At 43.4% G+C, this 17,187-nt stretch overlaps 1 protein-coding gene across 1 annotated transcript in view; it reads right to left on the reverse strand.

The window, feature by feature from the left end:
* The window catches only part of LOC124795223 (osteoclast-stimulating factor 1-like), a 65,506-nt gene that overhangs the window by 24,828 nt on the left and 23,491 nt on the right, over positions 1-17,187 (reverse strand). The window contains exon 2 of the mRNA XM_047259142.1: positions 12,623-12,669. Coding sequence (XP_047115098.1) covers positions 12,623-12,669 — 47 coding nt within the window. The remainder of the gene's footprint in view (positions 1-12,622; positions 12,670-17,187) is intronic.

The raw sequence follows: 17,187 nt of genomic DNA on the forward strand, positions 1-17,187 counted from the left end.
AGGAAACAGCAAAATCACTAAATGTAAACACAGGTCACGTGGAGACTACCCACCTCCCCACCACAACTCAGACTGCTCTGTGCGTCAGTCCCGGATCTTCGATATTTCCGAACCGGGGCAGAACTAGATAGTGGCGCACAGCCACACATTTGTAGCCAGAAGCGGGAGAAGGAACTACCCATACGCAACTCAAATGCGCACGCACAAGAGCCCACCCGCAACTGCTCAAATAAATATAATGTCAACAGCTGTCACGTCACGCTCATCGGAGGCAATTTGTCGTTTGAATCATTGCATAGTCTTTTTAAAGCCTTTCATACACTTTGCTACTGGCAGACGCTTGTATGAGCACTATGTTTTGTTGTTGTATATGGCGGATTTCCTTTGCGACGTCAGTTTTATTATCGTTTTTTCTTCCTCTTGATAATGTTTTGTTGCTGCAGTATTATCCTGCAGACGATGGGTATAGTAATATCCTATGTTGGAGTATTGGGTCTTACCAGCCAAAATCACAAAAATTTAACTGAAAACTAAAGCAATGAAACAAACAATGAAACATTCCCGCAATTCTAAAAAATTCCCGGGTTTTTCCCGGTTTTCTCCCGGATGAAAAAATTCCCGGGTTTTTCTCGGATCTCCCGGTTGTCCGGGTCGTATACACCCTGGACTATAATTGTATGAGTGGAATACCTATTTGAAATGAGACTCAAGTTTTCTTTGAACTGTTCAGCAACTATATCTTCCAAGTCGGAGGGTCAGTAAAACGACCCAATTAATAGTTTAGTCCAGCTGTCAAGTATAACCTCTACCCACACTATTTTGCAGGAACTATCTACTTCAGTTTCACTACAAGGCAAACTACTTCTGACAGCAATAAATACTCCACCACCAATTGTATTTAATCTATCCTTTCTGAACACTGTTAGATTGTTAGAAAAAATTTCTGCTGAACTTTCTGTACCTATAACTATTTGAGCTTCAGTACTTTCTATTAGGGCTTGGCGCTCTGGTTCTATCCCAACACAGCTATGGCAATTTACAACTACAATACTGATCGTTTCTACAATTAACTTACTGTGTATTACCTTCGCCCTTTTAGACGGATGCCCTTTCAGTGGTTCCCTGAGGCCCTCTAACCTAAAAACCCACCCAGTCCCTTCCACACAGCCCCCACTACCCGTGTAGCCCCTTCCTGTGTGTAGTGGACTCCTGACCTATTAAGCAGAGCCCGGAAACCCACCACCCGATGGCGCAAGTCAAGGAATCTGCAGCCTACATGATCACAGAACCGCCTGAGCCTCTGATTCAGACCCTCCACTTGGCTCTGCACCAAAGGACCACAGTCGGTTCTATTGACGATGCTGCAGATGGTGAGGTCCGCCTTAATCGGTTGGTTGCACCCTGTACTCATGGCATCCGGAAGCAGCCTTTCCACATCCAGAATGACTCCCCCCCCCCCCCCCCCCCCGTCCTCCCCCGGTATACACATGGAGTGCACAATGGCTTCCTTCCCCTCCTTGGCAGCCATGTTCCTAAGGGGTCCCTTTATGCACCTAACGTTGGAGCTCCCAACTATCAGCAAACCCACCCCTTGTGAACACCCAGACCTTGCGGGCTGAGAAGCTTCCTCTGGAATATGGTGGATGACTGTATCTGGCTGAGACATCGTCAGCCACAGATAACGTCCGAAACCAGTTCGTTAAATGAACTGAGGAGGCCCTACAATCGGCCCCTCAGAAAGTTTTCTGTTGCCTGCCATACTTCAGAATGGTCTCCCACTTAACCATGGGTAAGGGGTCAACCTCAGTGCAGGCAGTGGACGGAACAGGGGAAACGTCGGACGTGATTGACGCAGTCTCTCGCATCCCCGCATCTGACCCTCGACAGTGATGCCCCTTGCCAGCAGCCTCAAGCTGTGAGACTGAAGCCAACGCAGCCTGGAGCTGTGAGCAAAGGGTCGTCAACTCAACCCACATCTGTACACAGCAATCACAGTTCCTATCTATTACTGCAGTCACTCCCATTTGAAGCTCGTAAAAATATGCAACAATCAAACAGTATACTCAGCTTATTAGCAGCAGCTATTCAAAGTGCTCTCTCACTAACGGTCTAAGCAACACTGAGCTACACTAACCAAAACAAACAAAAGCCTGTACGATTCAAGGGTTGATATAAGGGTCAACAGCAATGGCGTTACGGCACGCTACACTGTTATTAAAATAAAAGCTTGTGCGTAGTAAGCACTCGAACATGCAAGAAATTACAAAAATAATCTAGTAACTACACAGGTTTCTGTAAATAAATAAGTTGCTCCTGCTGGAAGCTCATAAAAATAAACAACAAACGAACAGTGTACTCGCCTTCTTAGCAGCAGGAACACAAGGTGCTCTGTCTCTGACAGTCTATCCAACACTCTTCAAAGTAAGGATTTGGGTTTATGAATAGACTTATTTCCATATATTCTGTTTTCTCTTGGTTAATCAAAAGCCTCATTTTGCTGCACTGTGCCTGAGAGATCTGTACATATCTTTCAGTTCTTCCTCAGTGTCATTCAGCAACACTATATCATCTGCATAAGCCAGGAGTTTTACTTCACCGTGTTTGAATCTGAGATCATTGTATGGATGTAAATTACTCTCCCGAACCACTTTCTCTAATGCAAGGTTGAGGAGGACACATGAAACAGTGTCTCCTTGTCGTAAGCCTGTTTTAATTAGAAAGTTGGGGAGGGGGGGGGGGGGATATGGATCCTCTGAACTTGACTGCTGCTTGGGAGCCATCCATGCACAGTTGTATCATCCCAAAGATTTTACTGGGTATACTAAATTCTCGTAATGTGTTTTGGAGGCTATTGATAATTTGTTTACTGACAGACATAATGGTTTTACATATTTATTATTAGCATAGGTAGATGCTGAATTTCATTAAGGAAGAAATATATTGGGAAGCATAAGTTAGTGTCTCCTGCTGAAAGAATAGGTCTCTGCAGAACATTCTTGAATTCACACCATAAATAATTTGTCACTATAGCCAACACACACTGTGCAAGAGAACAACTACTGTATCGATATTTAAAACAATTCTCATTTATTCTTCAGCCTCAGTTGCACACTTTTACATGGATGACATGTTTTTCTCTCTCTGGATCATCTTAAGATCTATGTAAACTGTGTCAGCAATCCGATTTGTTTGTGTCAGAGCTTCATATTAGAGTACTGTGTTTAGCAAATATAATTTGCAACATACACTTTTTTACTTAGAAAACTTCAGACTGACTTGATGAGTTACCCCAGAACTGATCCCACATGACATAATGGAATGTTCGGTTGGTAGGTTGGGGGGACGATTAAGGAACTAGAAAGTGAGGTCATCATACCCTCATTTAAGGAATTGTCTCTCTGGAGTTATTGACATCAGCCAGTATTTGATCAAATTGTGATATATGTAAAATGCATTACTGATGCCACAGATGAGGAGTAATTTAAAGAGAGGTGAAAGTACGCTCAATTGCAGCAAGAGGAACCTCCCTCATGCCAGAGATTGCCTGCCTCCCCCCCCCCCCCCCCCCACACACACACACACCCCACCCCTCTACAACCAGTTGCAGGGTTAAGACAGTAACAATAATTCCTTTCAGACATATGGTGAAGAGATCCATAATAGTAAAAAAGCTAAAAACATATTGAGCATCAATCAGACCGACAACAATAGAATAAGTAGAGAAATGATCAGGTCAGCAGGTGAAAGGGTGCAGTCATGTGTCCACCTGGGCTCAGCATGCAGCAGTGGCACCCCTCCAACTGTCCCAGCCCTGATCTGCTATAGTCAAAGAGTTAAAAATGGGAATAGAACCCATTCTCTTGTAGGAAACATTAAAGCCTATTCATGTGCTCTTTTTTCAGCTAGTAATGTGTACAAGGAGTCCTTAAGGTTTTGCCTTCACTGGAGAGCTGTATGAGTAGGCACAATGAAAAAAATAAAAGTAAGGTGCAGCAGAAAAAAGTGATAAATGCACCTAAAAATAAATAAAACAGAGAGTGGCTGGCAGATGAGGTAGGACTGAGGTCCTCCCCAGGCCCAGTATATGTTAGATCTGAAAATTAAAACCACTTTCACAATGGAATCCAAGAACCATTTCAATTGGCCACACACTGTCTACTAACATTACAGGCAAAGAATCTGGAAGCTCATGCTTGGCCTGGAGAGCCAGAAGCAGGGTGTGAGCTACTGTCTGTAAGGCTATGTAACCACAATGTGGGAGTGGCTAATTACACAAAGAAAAATTATGGGTTAATCTGTTATGAACAATGTGAAGGTGGCATGGGTGGTAGATTCCTACATGGAGGAAAGGGAGGAGAAGCCATGGAGGTGACAAACTTTAGGTCCTTGAAACAGATCAGTCCCAATTCACGTCTAGGTAGTAACGAAGGAGTACATGGGAATATATGAGAAGTATACTCTAAGCAGGGTCAGTAGAGATTCCGGCAGAGGGTCTTGAGGCACATTCCAACTGGTAATCTGCCCAAGGGTGAGTGACAGGGGTCGATACTGTAGCTGACTCTCAGGATGGAGGGGTGGCTGCAGTGCAGGAAGTGGAAGGTTAATGCAGAATTTGCACGATAGTGATTGGTCAAAGAGACTTGACTTTATTTTACTCCTTCCAACTGCACATGAAGAGGACCAGGTGACCTGCAAGATGATAGCCAGTGTCCAAACAATTAGCTGCGACACATCTGCCCAGCTTTGCTGACATGGGTGCTCTGTGTGCAGCACACATCCCCGTCATGTGAGCTGTGCCACATGTACCTTGCATCAGTGGTGCTAAAAGACAGCAGGGAATCTTGCTACAGTAGCCAGCTCTGATGAATGACTGCGCCCCAGCGGATATTGGCATGTGGTGCAGCAGCACTTACACCGTGATAGAGAAAGACGGCTGCCATACGTGGGATATGAGCAACTGCCCCTGAGCAGGAGTCCAGCTTGCTGCTGGAGTGAGCTTAGGATGTCCTGCAGAGCCGTAGCATAAGCCTGGGGAGTGGACTTAGTGCAGGAAGTAGGTATCAGCATGGAGACCCGAACCCGACACTGCTGCTGGTTGTGGTCCCCTCATCTGGCATAGCCCCCATGTCCTGGTAGAGATGCTGAGTTGCAGATGAATCTGCTACCATAACGACAACTATTTAAATAGATAGCAGTGCACCTGTCATGTGAAAGTGCTGCTTGTAGTCCATTTTCAACAACACTAATGAAACCTGTTGGTGGAGAAATCACCTTGTCTGTACTGCAAGAAGTATGTGTTACTGATTCACTGAACAATCCTGGTCAGTCTTGCAATAACTGAAGAGCTCTATCACTGTAATTGAAATGCAAACAGCACACACTCACCAGCTACCAGCTTCTGCTGCAACATTTCAATACATATTCCCACAGATTGGCCCATAAATAGTAGTGCACTAAACTATCCTCCTCCACAAGAAGAGCTGTCCCAAAGGTCCCACCTGAGATCGCATCACATTGTGCTTTTACATGTTTACATCCTGCCAGTCATGCACCCTCGGCAATTCTCTCTATACTCTCACAGCTTATTCTGTGGTCTCACATCGTCCACCACTCTATGGAATAAATTTCTTATCAACACTCACCCTCTCACTATTCACTACAGCTTTCATCAACTTTGAATCTCTTCTTGTGTTGCTTAATCTCCCAACATCTCCAAAAGGCTCCACACCCAGCTCATTATTTTAAATACTAAAAAACATTTCCACTACCAGACACCTTGCCCTGCTTGTGCAGCCAAAACTTCAAACTCTCCATTCCACATTTACAAACTAAAAATAACAATGGAGAACTCTCTCCCTCTTAATAAATTATCCTTAACATATCACCTTCTCAGCATCCTATCTATGTGTCTATCCAGTGTTGTTGTTGTTGTTGTTGTTGTTGTTGTTGTTTTGTTTTTTTTTAACCTAGAAAACATATTCTTAAACCTACCCTCACATAAGACCCACATATGATACTACCACTTAATACTGCAACAGGTAGCCCCACTTACCTCTCTCACTTTAGTGGTTGTTGCAAACTGAATTCCCCTTGTAATGAATGCTTTGATTTCTAGTACTCCTGCTCACAAAAAAGCAACCGCCTGGCACATAGTGGTACAATATCATATGAATTACGCCTTAGTGTCTTTTTACACTGTTTAGCTGGTTTGTCCAGTACAACAAATGCATCTCATGACAGCTTTATACTGGCAACAGTTTCCCATTGTTGAAGGTTAACTTTCGCATGTTGTTTAGCCAGAATATTTATTTTCAGGTTTGCCTCACACCTTCACATAGTTTATGACCATTGTGTCAGCAGGTGCTCTGCAAGGTTGTGACCCAGTACTCGCACTACTGTTACATTCCATACCTCTAGCATACACTCCTCAACCGATTCAGCCCTGTCGGCTTCATCACTAACTTCATGAACTTGTTTCCTCTTCCTTTCCCTCTGTTCACCCTGCTTCTAAGGAAACACACACATCTGCACTGTTTCTTTCCCAACATCTGCAAAATAACTATCAACAACTTCTTTTGCATTTTCCACAGTACCTAAAAATAAAACAACTTTGTCTGCAGTTCTGCTCAGCACAGCACAAAAATCAATGGCATATGCATTTACCAATACATCTGGCACAGGTTCCACAGCCTCCAAACAACACTCATCACATCCAAATAGGATAGATATCACTGACTTAAATCATTCATGTTGCTATCCCCATATTTAACCACATCATAATAATACTTATTACTTCAACCTACTACTCTGAGTGGCTGTCCATAAGTACTATTTCACCCAATGAAAACAATTAATAATCCTGGTCTCACCACCTGAATCACTGCACATTTTACTATGTTACATTGCTCTTCAATGAGCCACATCCACTGGCACATACTGCAGAACTTAACATTCTTGTTTACACTCCACAGAACACTGTCTGCAACTACCTGCCACACACCGAGCTTGCCACGATACTTGCAGTCAAATAAAAACATAAACAAACAAACAGACTGCACCCATCCCACCATAAGCTGTTAAAACTGCAACACTGCAGCAGTCTAGACATCATCTTCATCCACAGATGCCAGTTGAAGGTCTGGCCGATTCTTCTGCTCTCACCACACGACATGGTGACAGGGTCAAAGACTGCACTCCTGACACCAAATATCAGCGACCCCAGGGGTGGCTACACTGCAGGATGGTAGGTAGCGGAGAGCTGATGCAGGATTGCAGGTCAGTGATTGTCCTCAGAGACTTGTCTGTCAAAATTAGCACTTTATTTTACTCAATACATCTATGCTTTGTAGGCATGGAGTAATGACCATGCCCCTCACTGCACTTGGAATGTACCAAGTGATCTGTGAGATGACAGCCTGGGTCCAGCCAGCTGGTTGCAATACGTGCACCCTGCTTTGATAACACCAGTGCAGCACACAACCCCATCAGAAGTCATGCCCTAGTACCTTGGGTCAGTGGTGCTTGAAGATGGGAGGGAATCTTGCTATGGTAACCACCTCTGTGATGAATGAGTTGCATCCCAGCAGCCGTAGGCATGTGGTGTGATGCCACCTCCACTGCGATGGCTGAAGATAGCTGTCATGCAAGGGATAAGACCTGCTGCCTACTGGGCAGGAGTGAGCCTGGAGTGGCCCACTAAGTCCAGGGAGTGGATGTAGTGCACGAAGTAGATACCATGACAGAGGCCTGAACCTGAGACTGCTGCTGGCTGCTCCATGTGGTCTCCTCATCTACTGTAACCCCACTCCTTACAGAACTGCTGGGCTGTGAATGAATCTGCTACCAGAATGAAAACTATTTAAACAGGGTAGCAGCACACCTGTTATGCCAATGTGCCACTTTGTCACATTTTCAACACTACTATAACCCATCAATGAAGAAATCCCCTTGCCTGTACTGCATGAACAGTGCATTACTACTGTACTGGCAGATTTCACTGAGCAAGCCTGGTCCACCTTGTAGTAATTCAACAGCTATGTCACAGTAATCTAAATCCTGACACCTCACACTCACCAGCTACCAGCACCTGCTTCAATACGTCAGCTGCATATTCCCACAGATTTGCCTATAATGTAGTAGTGGCATTACAATACATTTGTATCCAAAAAGAAATTGATATGTCAAGTGATTAAGAAACTGTCATAAGGTGATTGAGAAAATGAACAAGAGTTGATATAGTCAAGTGACTGGGTAAGATGGCTCCTTCAGAGAGGAGATGACCTACCAGACTAGTCCAAAATGCACCAATGGTCAGTCTTACACCATGTTAATGTAATGGGTCCAATAATTTCGAAGCTGAAGGTACCACTAAAGCAAAAATCTGGCAACCATAGTCCACACAAGACCCGACCAGGTCCCAGCAAATACTGGTGAAAAGCTGTGACAATGTCTTTGGTCTACCATGGTACTGTAATCCACACCCCAAGAGGCATGACTGTTTAAAGCTGCCATTCAAGCCAAGGATACAGACTGTGATCTGTACCAAATGTCAAGGTCATCAACATACAGCACAGGGATGACCACAGGTCCAACAGAGGTTACTAGCCCACTGATAGCAATGAGGAAGAACGTAACACTCAGCACAGAGCCCTGAGGAACACTGTTCTCTTGGATCCATGAGGAGTTGTGCAATGTGCAAACTCTAACCTGAAACAATCAGTGAGATAAACATTGACAATATTCTATAGGGCAGCTCAAGAGCCCCAGTCATGGAGGGTACTTAAAATGTGATGCCATCAAATAGTGCAGCATGCATTATGTAGATAAAAATGACTGCAATGTGATGTCCACATTTAGAAAAAGCCTGTCAGACTGCTGGTTCCAACCTAACCAAATAGTCTGTTGTGGGTTATCCCTCCTGGAAACAACAGTGATTTGGGGCACACGGCCACGATTCAAGAAAACAGCACAACTGAGCTATCATCCTTTCTAGCAGTTTGCAGAATGCGTTGGTTACGGTAATAGGTTGGTAGCTGTTGATGGACACTGGATTTTTGCCCAGTTTAAGGATTAGGATGATGACACTATCTCTCCAGTGTGGAGGCAACACACTTTCCATTCAAATAAGGTTGAAGCCCCTTAGTAGATGGTAGATGGAGTCTGTGAGTCACATTCACATGTTGGGATCACCTGATTATGAATCAAGAAAGGGCCAGCCCTTGACCAAGAAGTCAAGGGCCTGAAACAGTTCCCAGTCACTGTCAGGTTCATTATATAATTCAGGATTATGGTGGGAGGGAGGGGGGGGGGGGGAGGACACGGGGATATCTTCAACTTTTTTTATGCATTCAAAAGATAACCAAGTAATAAAAGGAAGCCAATGCTGTCACAAAGTGAATCCGTGATACATCGATAAAAACATCACCATGAAGAAAGATACCCTGAACAATTATCTATCTGTGGCAACCAAGCAGACAACCGTTCTCAAGGAAGAGATGTTGTATTCCCAGCATTCCTTCTTACTTTGTTTAATCAGTTAGCAAGCCTTTGCACAGATCCACTTAAAAGTGATGAGGGCAGTAGGTGAAGGATGCCATTTGAGATGCTGGAGGGCCATTCAACACTGGTGAAAAGCTGTGACAATGTCTTTGGTTTACCGTGGTATTGGCTGCCAATGGAACGTGCCCTAATAATAGAGAATTGTGGTTTCAGTGGCAAGGTTGATAACACTGAGGCAGTCTCCGAAAATCTTACCGACGCAGTCTGACAGTGGGGACAAAGTTTATAGTAGAGGAACAGAACTACCAGTTGGCTCTTTGAGAGCCCAATATGGCAAATGGTCTGTTGGACAGTGACAAATAAGTAATGGTATTACTGGAAAGTGATCATTGGCACAAAGATTGTGATGTAACAACAACTGTAGTGAATCCACAAGACTGGAGGAACAGATCACAAGGTCCATAGCCGAAAACGTGGCATGAGTGGCACTGAAGTGAGTAAGTGTACTATTATCGATGAGACACGGATCAAGACTGGAAAAATGTAGGTTAATCAGAAGGCCCCCACCAGATAACATGGTACTCTCCCACAGGGGGTGGTGTGTGTTGAAATTGACAAATAGGAGAAAAGGGAGAGGGTGCTGCTGAATCAAGGTGTTCATCTTAAGATAAGAAAGTGCTCTGCTTGGAGGTAAATAAATGTTACAAATGGTGATCACTCAAGCCAGTTTCATTCTCAGTGCTATATCTTCCAGTGTGGTATTGCAGATCTGGCACATGACAGTAATATATACACCAGTTCCACTGAAACATCATGTTAAGGGTGTCCTAGCTAGATGTGATGTTAAGGGTGTCCTAACTAGGTGTGACGAGGCCAAGGCAATAATAGGTCACACACAGGATCACTGTCTGTCGCCAGTGGGAGGGGGGGAGAACATCGAAAAATGTAGATTCAGAGTTCCCTAAGGTTTTGACACCTCTGACGTCACTGGAGTAGCCGTCTTCCTTCTATAGAAGGTCCAGACTTTTGAGAGGGCGTATCCACTATGGGGGCAGGAACTGAAGAGAAGCAGGCAGCCCTTCGACCCTTAGTCCATGGCTCCTTCACTAAAGTCTGCAACTCGCGGTCCAGTGGCTAGTGTTGCTACCTCTAGATCACAGGCTCCCAGGTTTGGTTCCGACCAGGTTAGGTAAGGGATTCTCTCTGCCTGGGGAATGGACATTTGTGTTGTCCTCATCACTTCATCATCATTCAGGACAGTGGAGAGGATGGACTATGTAAAGATTGGGACTATCCTCATCCTCGTCATCCTCTACTCAATGGCTTGTGTCAGGTCACTAGCCTGTAGATTTCCATGAAGAGGGTAATCTAAAGGCAGGCCTGGTATTGATAGGTGCCACAGGAAGATGTTGCTTCTCTGGCTGTGTGCTGGGAGTCAAGAATCCACAGAAGAGTAGAGTCTCTCCCCCTCATGGGCTGATTTACTTGCACTACTGCAAAAGGTTGACAATGAGGGAATGAAAGGAGTAAGTATTCGAGGTGCTGCCAATGACCTGGCCACATTAGAGGCAAAAGCCAATACCAATGAAACAGGATGTAAATGAGTGCACTTTTTTGAGTGGAGAGGCAATCTGAAACCTTAAGTTCTTGGATTTTAAATTCCTGAATTGGGTAGCACACTCTGGGGAGCAGGAAGGGTGATAACCTCCACTCACATGATGGGTTTTCATGAAGCAGCTGGCCAGTCTCCACAAACTGGTTTATTTGTTAACTGGCAAGACATATACCAAAGCATCGACATTTAATGCATGGCATGGTTCAATTTATATGGCAACATCTGATGAATATTTTCTGCAATACACCAGATATTATTGGAGACGTTTTAAACTTCACTTCTGTCACTGTAGTGTTCACAGTATAAAATTTATATCTATGCACCAAATCCATGCAACCACTGGATATCACTTTCATCACAGCTAGGACAGATGCACAGAGTCTGTGGAGGAGGAAATGTCAGCTAGGGGTTGGGGTTGTTTGGGGGAAGAGACCAAACAGCGAGGTCCTCGGTCTCATCGGATTAGGGAAGGACGGGGAAGGAAGTTGGCCGTGTCCTTCCCAGCATTTGTCTGGAGCGATTTAGGGAAGTCACTGTAAACCTGAATCAGGATGGCCAGATGCAGGATTGAACCGTCGTCCTTCCACATGCAAGTCCAGTGTGCTAACCACTGCGCCGTCTCGCTAGGTCAGCTAGTGTGAGAGTGAATGTACAGTACCTTGAGGAGTATAGACAATTTAAAGAAGAGTTCATCTGTACTTATGAAATTTTTGAGAATGCTCTAGGAAAAAATCTACAGAGTAAGTCTGGAAGATGAGAAAATAAAGGTAGACCATACTGAGAATGAGATGAACTGGAGGTTCCCACAAAGTACTTACAGAGGAAGAAACTGACTTCTCAACAGTGCCTGTGAATGGCATTTTATTTATGTGACCAATACCTTCTACTGAAGGATGCGATTGTTTAAAATATGCATTTGCTAAGAATATATGATTTCAGTTTTTATCATTCTTAATTCTGATGTTTCTTCAATGTAACAGAAATAAAAAATCTACAGTTATTTATTGTTCCAATTAATTATCTCAAAAATGGATGAACCAAATTCCTTAGATTTTGGAAAAAAAAATGATCGGTCTCGCCCCAAAACAAGTAACAAGTATGAGATTGACCCCTCTTATTTTTTCTGACCGTCTGATACAAGGGAAAAGTACAACAACTTTTTTCCGATGTCTTTCACCTGTAGGAAGCAAAAATCTAAAACAATGATATAAGTCTATCCTTTTCCATGATAATTCAGAAATATAATGAAAACTTACATCAATGAGTGAAACAAGAATCTCCCAGGCTAGCAATCATTTTATTCAGACTTTGATTAGGTTATGTTCCACTTTTAAGGTATCCTTGGAAGAGTGAAGGAACACATTTTACTTCCAACATCTGTGGAAATCTTGTGACTCGATTTCGACAGCTGGGTAACACACTGATCCAATGGTGACAGTCATCAGAATTTTGTTGTGTTAGTGAATTAGTAGGCAATTAATTATAAAATTAAGATTTGTTTTTACTTACTAATTGTGCTGTGTAATTGTACAGTGCTCTCACAACCTTCACCTTTCCTGTAAATCAATGAAAGCAAACATTAGGAAACAGGAATCTGGAACTTTAAAGTTTAATACAGTTTATCCTTTAGGATTAAGCTGGATGTGTATCGATATTCTTAAGAAAAATTCTATGTGCTGTGCTGAACTATTAATGGACTGTGAGAAATCAGCAGCAGGCAGACACAACTACAATGAAAAAAATTTCTGTTGACTACCAACTTAGCTCACAGCACTCATGCTTCAAGATCCTACTTTCTTGATTAGCAAATTGTAAGATATCTATATCTTGAATTAATCACCAGCTGACTTCTTTAATGATGGTTTATTCCAAAGACCAACAACAGCTACAACACTGTACTTAAGCAATAGTGAATAATGCTCCTAAGTTATCTATTTGACAGGCTACCTGTTTCCAAATTCATTGCTCAGCACAAAGTACAAGAAAGATAGTTTTAAAGATAATATAAAAGACCCTTCACATAAATGTGGCTGACTGATGACTGATAAATGGTAGATGAAAGGGTTATTTTGATATCCATTAAATTCTTAACTGTTTGTGGATATGTCACATTGATACAAAACTTTCACAGCATTTACGTTTATGCCAGAGGAAATTAATGGCAGGTAATCTGCAAATCTATCATTGCTACGTAAGCAACAGCAATACCCCTCATTCCCATGGATCCCCCAAGTATAACAACATTCTCTTTCATTCTGCGTATTCAGCAGAGTATTAAGTCCACCTCTGTGGCTGAGTGGTCAGCATGTCTGACTTTCATGTGGAGGAACCAGATTCTATTCCCAGTACTTCCAGGGATTTTTGTTTGGTGGGAGATCAGGAAAATGGGGTTCCACTAAGCCTTGTGGTGTCAAATGAGGAGCTATTTGAATGGCAAGTAGCAGTTCCAAGGTCTAGGAAGTTAATGTGCTGGCCATATGCCCCTTCATACAGTATCCAAATGACATTAGCAGGAGAAGATGGCACAACAGCCAGTCAGCACTACATGGTCCAGCAGGGCCAGAGAGAAGAGCTCACAGGAGAGTGTTGTGAACATTATGCATCATCTACTTTGCCTTGAGGGTACACAGAAAGTATAAGCTGATGAGAAATTTCTCTCAATGACAACACTTCATCCCCTCAAACGCCTTTATTTATTTTTTTGTTGCCTCAGGATTCCACAGACAACATGTTATGAAATCTTCTCAGACACTCAATAAATCAATTTCCATGAAAACACTCCTTTGGATTTCAAGCTGCTGCACAATACTGACATTTCGTAGAAGCAGTATGATATTCATAGTTTCACTTTGCATATAATATACACAAAGGGTGTTCCGAGAGGAATGGTCAGTATTCAGGGATATGGCAAGAACCACCATTTGAAGAAAAAAAGGCTAGTAAAGATGGGCCCTAAAATGCATACTGTCACACGGGGTGAAGCTGACTGATTTTAGACTTTAAACTTAACCATCTTAGTTTTCCACTTAAAGTTATTTCTGTGAGACACAGTTGTAAAACAGCTAGGCTATATTTTTTCAGTTCATACAATTTAAATTTTTATGCATGCACCATTTTCCACTGACAACTGTGGGGTGCAACAAACAAAACTGCAACCTACATGGCAAATTCATAAGTTAATGTACATATACTTGCACTTATGTGCTGTTACTTTAAAAAAACATTTTATGTTAACTTTTCAGTCAACTTCACCCCAGCAGCCAACTTCATCCCATTTGACAGTACCTTAAGAGCTAGGAGTAGGCCTACTTCTTTGTTTTCGATACACTGCACCACTAGACTGTTATAGATCTTTGTTGCTACATCCGCTGCATCACACTTTTGCTGCATTCATTAAGTCTCATTCTTCCCACATTCATGAGTGTTTAAAGAACCCTTGAGAAAAAATGATTTACTTCACCCCAGTTCCACCATGAAGTTGTATAGTTTCATTTAAGTGTCTATAAATAGGTAAGTATAATAAACTGACTTTTGTTAATGCTCTAGCTGTTGTCAAGAAGGGTCAATGCACAACAAACATATGGCCTAGGCACAGAAGTTGTTTTATGCCCAGTCACATGAACTAAAGTTTCAGCTCATTAAAAAAGTTAAAAAATCAGGCCTCTGGAAAGCAATCAGTATTTAGACAGAGGTTTGAAATATGGTACATTTCATTATTGCCATGAATTAAGAACTTTTGAGCAGTAAATATAATATTTTTCAATATTTTAAATGCTTTAGCGATGACAACCATTTATAATGTGCTGAGTTTTATCCACCTGATATCTTGTGCATGAAGTTCAGCATAAAATAAACCTGTTTTACTACAAAAAAAGGTGCTAGACTCGAAGATGACAGCTAAGACTGTTGAAATCAGTAGTTTGGAAAAAAAAATTGTGTGTTTGAATGGTTGTTAACAACTGCAAAACAAATCTCTTCTACTGCAAGCTCTTTGCTTTCCATATTTTGGAAGCATATAGTTTAGATCAAAACAAGGAAAGACTGTAGAGTAAAATTCATACCTTAAGAGCTATGGTTGGTTGGTTGGTTGGTTGGTTGGTTCAAAGAGGGGGTGAAGGAACCAAACTGCAAGGTCATCGGTCCCTTGTTCCGATTAAAATAATTACACAACGGAACGAAGAAAAGAAAGGAGATGTACAGCCCAATGACAGGAAAAAGGAAGAACCAGAAGAACAACAGGACAACCAACGCTACTATGGACAAAAAAAAGAAAAGAAAACCACAGAGAGAAACAAGAAACAAGTAGAAGGGATAAAACAAGAGAGCAGATGACCGTGGCTGGCTGACCACGAGAATAAAAAGGAAAAGCCAGCCACTCTGTGACACATTAAAACATCCACCCTAAAAGTATTAGAATGGAGAACACAAAGGGACAAAGGACATTCACAAAAACCTATATAGAATGATAAAACCCACCATCACATATAAAACGTAAAACTAAATTAGCCAATGTCCGAAAGGAGGGCAGCTCACCAAGATATGGGCCACTGTCAGCCAGGCGCCGCACCGACCAGGTGGGTCATCATGGCGCAGGACATAGCCATGTGTCACCCAAGTGTGGCCAATGTGGAGCCAGCAGAGAACCAGAGAGTCCCTGCTAGAGACCCTCATGGAGGACTGCCACACATTCATAGTCTCCTTAATGGCGCACAGTTTGTTGTGCATGCTGAGGTTACGCCATTTCATCTCCCATAGCCGCAAAACCTTGCGGCATAGTACTGCACACAGGTCAGTTGCAGAGAAGCCAATCTCCATAAACGGTTTCCACGTAGCCTGTTTGGCCAGCCAGTCGGCAAGTTCGTTGCCTGGGATTCCGACGTGACCTGGGGTCCAGACAAACATCACTGAATGACTGGTCTGTTCCAGGGCATAGATGAACTCCTGGATGGCCGCTACCAAAGGATGATGAGGGTAGCACTGGTTGATAGCTTGTAGGCTGCTCAAGGAGTCAGTACACAGAAGAAACGACTCCCCAGGGCACGAACGGATGTGCTCAAGAGCATGAGATATAGCTACCAGTTTGGCAGTGAAAACACTGCAGCCTTCAGGCAAGGAATGCTGTTCAATATGTCCTCCTTCAACATACACGAAGCAGACGTGACCATCAGCCATCGAGCCGTCTGTGTAAACCACTTTGTGGCCTCGGTACATGTCAAGAATCGAGAGGAAGTGGCAACAGAGAGCCGTGACGTTAGCCGAGTCCTTAGGGCCATAGAAAGGTCCAGGTGAAGCCGCGGCATAGGTGTACATCATGGAGGTGTACATGAATGGATCTCAAGTATAGGTGGTAAAGGCAAGGACTCCAGTTTGGAAAGAAGGGATCAGACACAAACTGCAATTGGAAGTCCTGACGGCCGCCGATGTGGGAGATGAACCGCCGTGGGTGAGAAAAGGAGACAGTGATTTGGATATGCAGGAGAACTACTAATGTATGCAACGTAACTGACCAGCAATTGTGCACGCCTAACCTCCAATGGAGGGACTCCGGCCTCCACAGGAACACTGGTCACCGGACTCATCCTAAAAGCTCCTGTCGCTAGGCGTATGTCACAGTGGTGCACTGGGTCGAGTAAACGCAATGCTGAGGGCACCGCTGAACCATAAACGAGACTCCCATAGTCAATGCGGGATTGAACAAGGGCTCTGTAGAGCTGCAACAGCATAGACCGATCTGCACCCCAGTCGGTGTTGCTCAGGCAACGGAGGGCATTGAGGTGTTGCCAGCACTTCCGCTTAAGCTGATGAAGGTGAGGAAGCCAAGTCAATTGGGCATCGAAGACCAGTCCTAAGAATCAATATGTCACCACTACAATGAGCAGATCATCATTAATGTAAAGTTCTGGTTCTGGATGAATAGTACGACACTGACAGAAGAGCATAACATACAACTTCGCGGCCGAAAACTGGAAACCGTGGGCTAGAGCCCATGACTGCACCTTATGGATGGTCCCTGTAGGTGCCATTCAGCAACACCAGTACTTGTGGAGCAGTACGAAATGCAGAAGCCGTATGCA

Source organism: Schistocerca piceifrons, chromosome 4, assembly GCF_021461385.2.
Source record: "Schistocerca piceifrons isolate TAMUIC-IGC-003096 chromosome 4, iqSchPice1.1, whole genome shotgun sequence".
In the NCBI taxonomy this organism is placed as follows: domain Eukaryota; kingdom Metazoa; phylum Arthropoda; class Insecta; order Orthoptera; family Acrididae; genus Schistocerca; species Schistocerca piceifrons.